Source organism: Loxodonta africana, chromosome 3 (genome assembly GCF_030014295.1).
Source record: "Loxodonta africana isolate mLoxAfr1 chromosome 3, mLoxAfr1.hap2, whole genome shotgun sequence".
Classification (NCBI taxonomy): Eukaryota; Metazoa; Chordata; class Mammalia; order Proboscidea; family Elephantidae; genus Loxodonta; species Loxodonta africana.
Genome location: NC_087344.1, coordinates 18,232,349 through 18,241,450, shown reverse-complemented (window position 1 = coordinate 18,241,450; position 9,102 = coordinate 18,232,349). Strand labels below are relative to the sequence as shown.

Sequence of the window (9,102 nt, the reverse complement as noted above, 5' to 3'; positions counted from 1 at the left end):
TTCCCTACCTTTCCATTGTCTCCTGCTTTCTTTATTCTGAGAATGTGCCACCAAAATAAATCAACCCTGCCTTAGGCTCTGCTTCTATGGAACCTACCCAAAGAGACCCAGCTTAGGGAATTAAAATAATTTGTCAAACAGCACAGAGCTACGCATAAAGTCAGATTTCAAACTGAATTTGAGTTACCATTAGCCATTATGTTATGTTGTCATTTTAGAAGAAGGTATTGATGGGAGAGTCAGGCATTCAACCTCACAAGTATTCCTTCGCTTTGATGCAATTTAGAAACCTAAGCCGAAAGTAGGTAATATAATCACTGAAAAGCAGGTATGCTCCTGATGATTTTTCTCAAAGCCCCCTTCATGTCCCTGTTTCTCAGGCTGTAGATAAAGGGGTTCATCATGGGAGTGACCACAGTGTACATAACTGAAGCTACTGCAGTCTTCCTGGAAGACTGTGTAAATGCAGCACTAATATATGAACCAAAGCCTGTCCCGTAGAACAAGGAAAGAACTGAGAAGTGAGACCCACAGGTGGAAAAAGCTTTATACATTCCACCTGCTGATGGCATTCTCAAAATGGAGGAGACAATTTGAGTATAAGAAAAAATGATTCCAGAGAGAGGAATACCTCCTAATATGGTAGCTGTAAAATATGTGATGATTTTATTGATGAGGTTATCAGAACAGGCAACCTTGGTGATCTGAAGAACTTCACAGAAGTAAGGAATTTCCAGATCTGTGCAGAAGGACAGTCGCAATAACATCAGACTGTGGAGCAAGGCATTCAAGATGCTAACCAACAAGGAGAGTAGAATTGTCAGACCACAGAGGCGGAGGTTCATGATGACAGTGTACCTCAGTGGGTGACAAATGGCTACATAGCGGTCATAGGCCATTACTCCAAGGAGAAAATTTTCTAAAGTAACAAAGACGAGGGCAAAGCAGACCTGGGTGAGGCAGCCTGCATAAGTGATGCTCTGATTCTGTACTTGGAGGTTCACCAGCATCTTTGGGATCGTGGTGGTGCTGAAACAGATGTCAGTGAAGGACAGATTGGCAAGAAAGAAATACATAGGGGTGTGGAGTTTGGGGTCAGAGATGACAGCCAGAAAAATGATCAGGTTTCCTAGGACAGTGACCAGGTATATGAACAGAAACAGATTAAATAAAAGGGGCTGTAGTTCTGGATCCTCCGTCAGTGCCAGGAGAAGGAATTTTGAAATACCTGTTTGATTTCTGAGTTCCATGCAGTTGATGAATACGGTGGAAAAGATATGATAAGATACTAAAATACGTGGTTCCTGGACCAGCAGCCACTGTATCACCAGAGGCAAGCATCGTCTTGGAAAAGAAGAGAGAGGAAAAAAGAGGAAAACAAATGGGGTGTCTTCATCATGCTTATTTTGTTACTTAAAAAATACATGGATGCTGATATAGCAAAGAATTCTGGAAAGATATAAAACAGACATCATGGCTAGTGTTTTGGTTTGTTTTGTTTTTGCATAATCTGCTAGTATGATCATTTATATTTTTGGTAATTTTTTAAAGACAAATGTATAAACTAGGGAAGCAGCCTAATGTGTCTATCTGGGTCTCCACCTCTTTCATCATAGATCAGGGCTGGACAACAGAGATATTATGAAGCTGTTTTAATAACCAGAAATGAGAAGATAAAGTGAAGTCAACACCCTACCCCCCCTTCCCCAAGAATGCAAGTAAATGTCAGAGCTTTCTGTAACAGTCATTCTGCTTGCTCAGGAAGAACATCGTCCCTGCCATAATAGAGAGAGAGAAGAAGACTACTGGAATGAGAGCTGCTTGAGTCTTGATGCAAAGATACATGGAAAAATATCAGAAAGATGGCAGACAGGCAGATATCCTATGGGTGACTTTGTTCTGATTACTTTATGTATGTACTCTATTCACAGTTTAACCTGGCCTGATCTATGCTAAAACACCTGCCCTCATTTCTAAACATTAGCTAAGCAGTTTTAAGTTACCTGGTTGGCATCACTAAGGAATGATGTTTGACATCTGCCCTGAATGGTGAAGTTTGAAAATGTGTCCTCAGGAAAGGCAGAGGGACAGAATGAAGCTTCAGGCTCCTGATCAAGAAGCGTCATCTGTTGTGGAGTCCCAGGTGTGCTGCTTCCTGACTGGGGAAGGGCTGTTGAGTAAGGTGGTCATAGGCTGACTATTTGCAGTCTGTAATTTGGATTTGCAATATCCAAAGCTCCTCATTAACCAAACACTTTTATTGTCATTCAGATCCCAGGACAATACAAACCTCTAAAGACCAAGGCATTAGAAGAGGAAAATTCAGGATGGCTGATTCCCTGTCCTGAGAGACCAGGTATCTGCCGTCCACCGCTCTCTACCTGTTTCTGCTCACCTTCTTCTTCCATATCTTTCATAAATTGACACATCATCCTTACAATTATGTTCTCGTCTTTATTTATTTACAAGTAAAATCATTTCTATCTTATCAATGATATCAGGAAGTCTGAAATGCAATTTTGGAAAAATACAGTTTACATATGTGGGTATAAATATTATATTTATAAATATATTTAAGATATCATAAAAATGCAAGCATTCAGATTTGTTTCTTCATATGAGTCACTGAATGTTTCTTGGATGTTAACCTTCATTCTGTATATACTTATGGAAGATTCTAAGCTATTCTCTGTGATCGATTCTGACTAACATCACTGTTGAGAGACATATTATTCCCTTTTTAGGATTTCCAATTTTATCACAGCTTTTCCAGTTTCATCACAATAGTTTCAATCTATATTCTTTCCATTAGTGGAAGGTGGGTTGATAATTTGGCTCTTGATTTGAACAGAGTTGTAAGAAATCACAGTGTCATGACTAGGCACTAGTGTGCAGGTTTATCCACATTCTCAGTAGACTTAGTTAGATGGCAGATAGTGAAGACGGTGTTGCATGGGAATATTCACAGAAAAGCACTTAATTTTTAAAAGCTGACCATCCAAAAAGTTCAACAAGTCACATACAGGATGGACTTCAAAGAAAATAATCAAGTCATATCATAATCGCACTCGCTAAAACCAAAGACAAAGAAAGAATCCTGAGAGCAGCTGAAGAAAAATGAAAAATCACATACAGAGGGGAAACAATAAGACTAAACTCTGATTACTTGGCGGAAACCATGCAAGCAAGAAGGCAGTGGGATGCTGTATATAAAAACTTGAAAGAAAAAAAAATTGTCAACCAAGAATAATATATCCCGTAAAACTCTCATTCAAATATGATGGTGAAATTAGGGCATCTCCAGAAAAATAGAAATTAAGGGAATATGTAAAAAACAAACTTACAAGAATTATTAAAAGGAGTCCTTGGTTCGGTTTGAGGAAAACATCAGATTACACCCTGAATCTAGGACACAAGATCACACCAGCCATATACTAACCTAGGAAATGGACTCTCAAGGACTACTCAAAACGAAAAGATTTACAACACAGAACCAGAGCGGATAATCTGTAAGTGACAACAATGTCAGAACAATAAAAGACAGAATAAATGGTGTAGGTATAGAACTTTCTAATGAAGAGGAAGGCAAAGTGGTACGAAGTAATCATAGAGTAGTTCAAACCTAGGAACATAAAGATAAACTTCAAGGTAACCAAAAACAAAGTTAACAAACCTACTCATCAAAATGAAGAAGGAAAAAATAAAGTCTTGTTAAAAACAAAACCTACAAAAATAAAAGAAATGAAAAAAAAATTCCACAAACAAAAGGAATTCAGCACAGGAGAGTAAGAGGAACAAAGAAAACATCTGCAACACATGCAAAAAAAAAAAAAAAAAAACAGTACAAAATGATAGCAATAAACTCACACCTATCAATAATTACACTGAAAGTAAATGGCCTAAATGCACCCATAAAGAGACAGAGAGTGACAAAATGGTCAAAAAAAGAAAAAAAAAACAGGATCCACCAATATGCTGCCTACAAGAGATGCGCTTTAGAAACAAAGACGTAAATTTATTAAAAATCAGAGGATGGAGAAAATATATCAAGGAAACAGCAACCAAAAAAGAGCAGGAATGGCAACACTAAACTCAGGTAAAATAGACTTTAAGAGAAAATCCACCATAACAGACAAAGACACCATATAATGATTAAAGGGATGATTCATCATGAAGACATAACATAATTAATATCTATGTACCCCATGACAGGGCTCCAAAATACATAAAACAAACTCTAACAGCACGGAAAAGAGAAATTGTGAGTTCTATAATAACAGCAGATTTCAACACACCACTTTGGGTAAAGAACAGAATATCTAGAAAAAAACTCAATAAAGATAGAGAAGACCTAAAGGCCACAATCAGCCAACTTGAATTCACAGACATATATAGAACCCAACATCTGCCAAGTACACATGGAACATTCACCAGAATAGACTACTTCTTATGCCACAGAGAAACCCTCAATAAAATCCAAAATATTGAGGTAATACGGAGTATCTTCGCTGATCACAATGCCATCAAAGTAGAAATTAACGACAGGCAGAACAAGATAAAAAAAATCGATTACATGGAAACTGAATAATACCCTGGTTAAAAACTACTGGGTAATAGAAGAAATCAAAATGGAATCAAAAACTTCCTAGAATCCAAAAAGAATGAGAACACATCATACCAAAACTTTTGGGACACAGGAAAGGCAGTGCTCAGAGACCAATAGATGCACACATCAAAAAAGGAAGAAAGGACAAAATCAAAACATTAGCTACACAACTAGAACAAATGGAATGAGAATAGCAAAAAAAGCCCACAGCTGTCAGAACAAAGGGGATACTAAAGATCAAAGCAGAAATAAATGATGCTGAGAATAGAAAAACAATAAAAAGAATCAACAAAAGAAAAGCTGATTCTTTGAAAGGGTGAACAAAGTCGACAAACCACTGGCCAAACCAACAAAAGAAAAACAGGAGAGAGGATGCGAATAACCCAAATAAGAAATGAAGTGGGGACATTACAACAGACCCAACTGAAATAAGAAGTATCATAGCAGAGTATTATGAAAAACTATACTCCAACAAATTTGAAAACCTAGAGGAAATAGACAAATTTCTAGAAACACACTACCTACCCAAACTAACACAAAATGTTGTTGAAAATCTGAACAGACCCATAACAAGACTTGGGATTGAAAAGGTAAAAAAAAAAAACAAAAAAAACTCCCAACCAAAAAAGCCCTGGCCCAGAAGGCTTCACTGGAGAATTCTACCAAACATTCAGAGAAGAGCTTATACCAGTAATACTCAAACTATTTCAGAACATAGAAAACGAAGGGATAATTCCAAATTCATTCTATTGAGCCAGCATAACCCTGATGCAAAACCAGGCAAAGACAGTACAAAAAAAGAAAATTACAGACCAGCATCTCTCACGAGCATGTTGCTCATTGAGTTGGTTCCCACTCATAGTGACCCTATGCACAACAGAATGAAACACTGCCTGGTTCTGAGCCATCCTTGCAATCATTATGCTTGGGCTCATTGTTGCAGCCACTGTGTCAATCCACCTCGTTGAGGGTCTTCCTCTTTTCCGCTGACCCTGTACTCTGCCAAGCATGATGTCCTTCTCCAGGGACTGATCCTTCCTGACAACATGTCCAAAGTACGTAAGACCCAGTCTCACCATCCTTGCCTCTAAGGAGCATTCTGGTTGTACTTCTTCCAAGACAGATTTGTTCGTTCTTTTGGCAGTCCATGGTATATTCAATATTCTTCACCAACACCACAATTCAAAAGCGTCAATTCTTCTTTGGTCTTCCCTATTCATTGTCCAGCTTTTGCATGCATATGATGCCATTGAAAATAACATGGTTTGGGTCAGGCGCACCTTAGTTTTCAAGGTGACATCTTTGCTCTTCGACACTTTAAAGAGGTCCTTTGCAGCAGATTCACCCAATGCAATGCATCTTTTGATTTCTTGACTGCTGCTTCCATGGCTGTTGATTGTGGGTCCAAGTAAAATGAAATCCTTGGCGACTTCAATCTTTTCTCCGTTTATCATGATGTTGCTCACTGGTCCGGTTGTGAGGATTTTTGTTTTCTTTATGTTGAGGTGCAATCCATACTGAAGGCTGTGGTCTTTGATCTTCATTAGTAAGTGCTTCAAGTCCTCTTGACTTTCAGCAAGCAAGGTTGTATCATCTGCATAACGCAGGTTGTTAATGAATCTTCCTCCAATCCTGTTGCCCCATTCTTCTTTGTATAGTCCAGCTTCTCGTATTATTTGTTCAGCATACAGATTGAATAGGTATGGTGAAAGAATACAACCCTGGCACACAGCTTTCCTGACTTTAAACCAATCAGTATCCCCTTGTTCTGTCTGAACGACTGCCTCTTGATCTATGTAAAGGGTCCTCATGAGCTCAGTGTTCTGGAATTTCCATTCTTTGCAATGTTATCCATAATTTGTTATGATCCACACAGTCGAATGTCTATGCATAGTCAATAAAACACAGGTAAACATCCTTCTGGTATTCTCTGCTTTCAGCCAGGATCCAACTGACATTAGCAATGATATCCCTGGTTCCACGTCCTCTTCGGAAACTGGCCTGAATTTCTGGCAGTTCCCTGTGGATATACTGCTGGAGCCATTTTTGAATGATCTTTGGCAAAATTTTGCTTGTGCGTGATATTAATGATATTGTTCTATAATTTCCACATTTGGTTGGATCACCTTTCTTGAGAATAGGCAGAAATATGAATCTCTTCCAGTCAGTTGGCCAGGAAGCTGACTTCCATATTTCTTGAAGTACAACACTGTCAGTGATAGGATAATATCCATACGCCTACAAGGACGACCAGTTAATACGACTATTGTTCAAATTTACACACCAACCACTAGGTTCAAAGATGAAGAAATAAAAGATTTTTATCAGCTGCTGCAGTCTGAAATTGATCGAACATGCAATCAAGATGCATCGATAATTACTGCTGATTGGAATGAGAAAGTTGGAAACAAAGAAGAAAGATCAGTAGTTGGAAAATATGGCCTGGGTGATAGAAACAATGCTGGAGATTAAATGATAGAATTTTGCAAGACCAACGACTTCTTCATTGCAAATCCTTTCTTTCACCAACATAAATGGCGACTATACACATGGACCTTGCCGGATGGAATATAATAGGAATCAAATTGGCTACATCTGTGGAAAGAGATGATGGAAAAGCTCAATATCATCAGTCAGAACAAGGCCAGTGGTCAACTGTGGAACAGACCATCAATTGCTCATATGGAAGTTCATGTTGAAACTGAAGAAAATTAAAACAAGTCCGTGAAAGAGAAAGTACGACAACCTTGAGTATATCCTACCTGAATTTAGAGACCATTTCAAAAATAGACTTTATACATTGAACACTAATCACCAAAGACCAGACAAGTTGTGGAATGACATTAAGAATATCATACATGAAGAAAGTAAGAGTTCTCTAGAAAGATAGGAAAGAAATAAAAGACTAAATGGATGTCAGAAGAGACTCTGAAACTTATTCTTCAAAGTGAAGCAGCTAAAGCAAAAGGAAGAAATGATGAAGTAAAAGAACTGAACAGAGTATTTCAAAGGGCAGCAAGAGAAGACAAAGTCTTATAATGACATGTGCAAAGAGCTGCAGATAGAATACCAAAAAGGTATTTCTTAAGCTGAAAGAACTGAAGAAAAAATTCAAGCCTCAAACTGCAATAGTGAAGGATTCTATGCGGGAAAATATTAAACTATGCAAGAAGCATCAAAAGAAGATGGAAGGAATACACAGAATCATTATACCAAAAGGAATTGGTCTACATTCAACCATTTCAAGAGGTAGGATGTGATCAGGAACTGATGGTATTGAAGGAAGAAATCTAAGATGCACTGAAGGCATTGGAGCAAAACAAAGCTTGAGGAATTGATAGAATATCAGTTGAGATGTTTCAACAAACAGATGCAGCACTGGAAGTGCTCACTCATCTATGCCAAGAAATTTGGAAGACAGCTACCTGGCCAACCAACTGGAAGAGATCCATATTTATGCCTACTCCCAAGAAAGGTGATCAAACTACAATTGGAAATTATTGAACAATATCATATGCAAGTAAAATTTTTGCTAAAGATCATCAAAAAAGGGCTGCAGCAGTATATGGACAGGGAACTGCCAGAAATTCAGGTTGGATTCAGAAATGGATGTGGAACCAGAGACATCACTGCTGATGTCAGATGGATCTTGGCTGAATGCAGAGAATACCAGAAAGATGTTTACCTATGCTTTACTGACTATGCAAAGGCATCCGACTATGTGGATCATAACAAACTATGGATAATGTTGTGAAGAATGGGAATTCCAGAACACTTAATTGTGCTCATGAGGAAACTGTACATAGATCAAGAGACAGTCTTTCCTACATAACAAGGGGATGCTGCATGGTCTAAAGTTAGGAAAGGTGTGCATCAGGGTTTTGTCCTTTCACCATACCTATTCAATCTGTATGGTGAGCAAATAATTCAAGAAGCTGGACTATATGAAGAACTGGGCATCAGGACTGGAGGAGGACTCATTAACAACCTGTGTTATTCAGATGACATAAACTTGCTTGCTGAAAGTGAAGAGGACTTGAAGCACTTGCTGATCGAGATCAAAGACAACAACCTTCAGTGTGGATTACACCTCAACATAAAGAAAACACATCCTCACAACTGGACCAATGAGCAACATCATGATAACTGGGTAAAAGATTGAAGTTGTCAAGGATTTCATTTTACTTGGACCCACAATCAACAGCCATGGAAGCAGCAGTCAAGAAATCAAAAGATGCCTTGCATTTGGGAAAATCTGCTGCAAAAGACCTCTTTAAAATGTTGAAAAACAAAGATGTCACCTTGAAGACTAAGGTGTGCCTGACCCAAGCCATGGTATTTTCCACTGGATCATATGCATGTGAAAGCTGAACAGTGAATAAGGAAGACAGAAGATGAATTAGCCCCTTTGAACTGTCACGCTGGTGAAGAATATTGAATATCCCATGGACTGCCAAAAGAACAAACAAATCTGTCTTGGAAGAAGTACAACCAGA

At 38.3% G+C, this 9,102-nt stretch overlaps 1 protein-coding gene across 1 annotated transcript; it reads right to left on the bottom strand.

The window, feature by feature from the left end:
* Positions 1–314: 314 nt before the first annotated feature.
* On the bottom strand, positions 315–1,250 carry LOC100668978 (olfactory receptor 7G2-like). The gene has a single exon (XM_064279866.1). It carries the CDS (start codon positions 1,248–1,250, stop codon positions 315–317), a length of 936 nt encoding a protein of 311 aa, XP_064135936.1.
* Positions 1,251–9,102: the final 7,852 nt, after the last annotated feature.

Excerpts from the sequence above, each read along its gene's own strand:
- LOC100668978 (XM_064279866.1), bottom strand. The coding sequence starts at position 1,250 with ATGGAACTCAGAAATCAAACAGGTATTTCAAAATTCCTTCTCCTGGCA.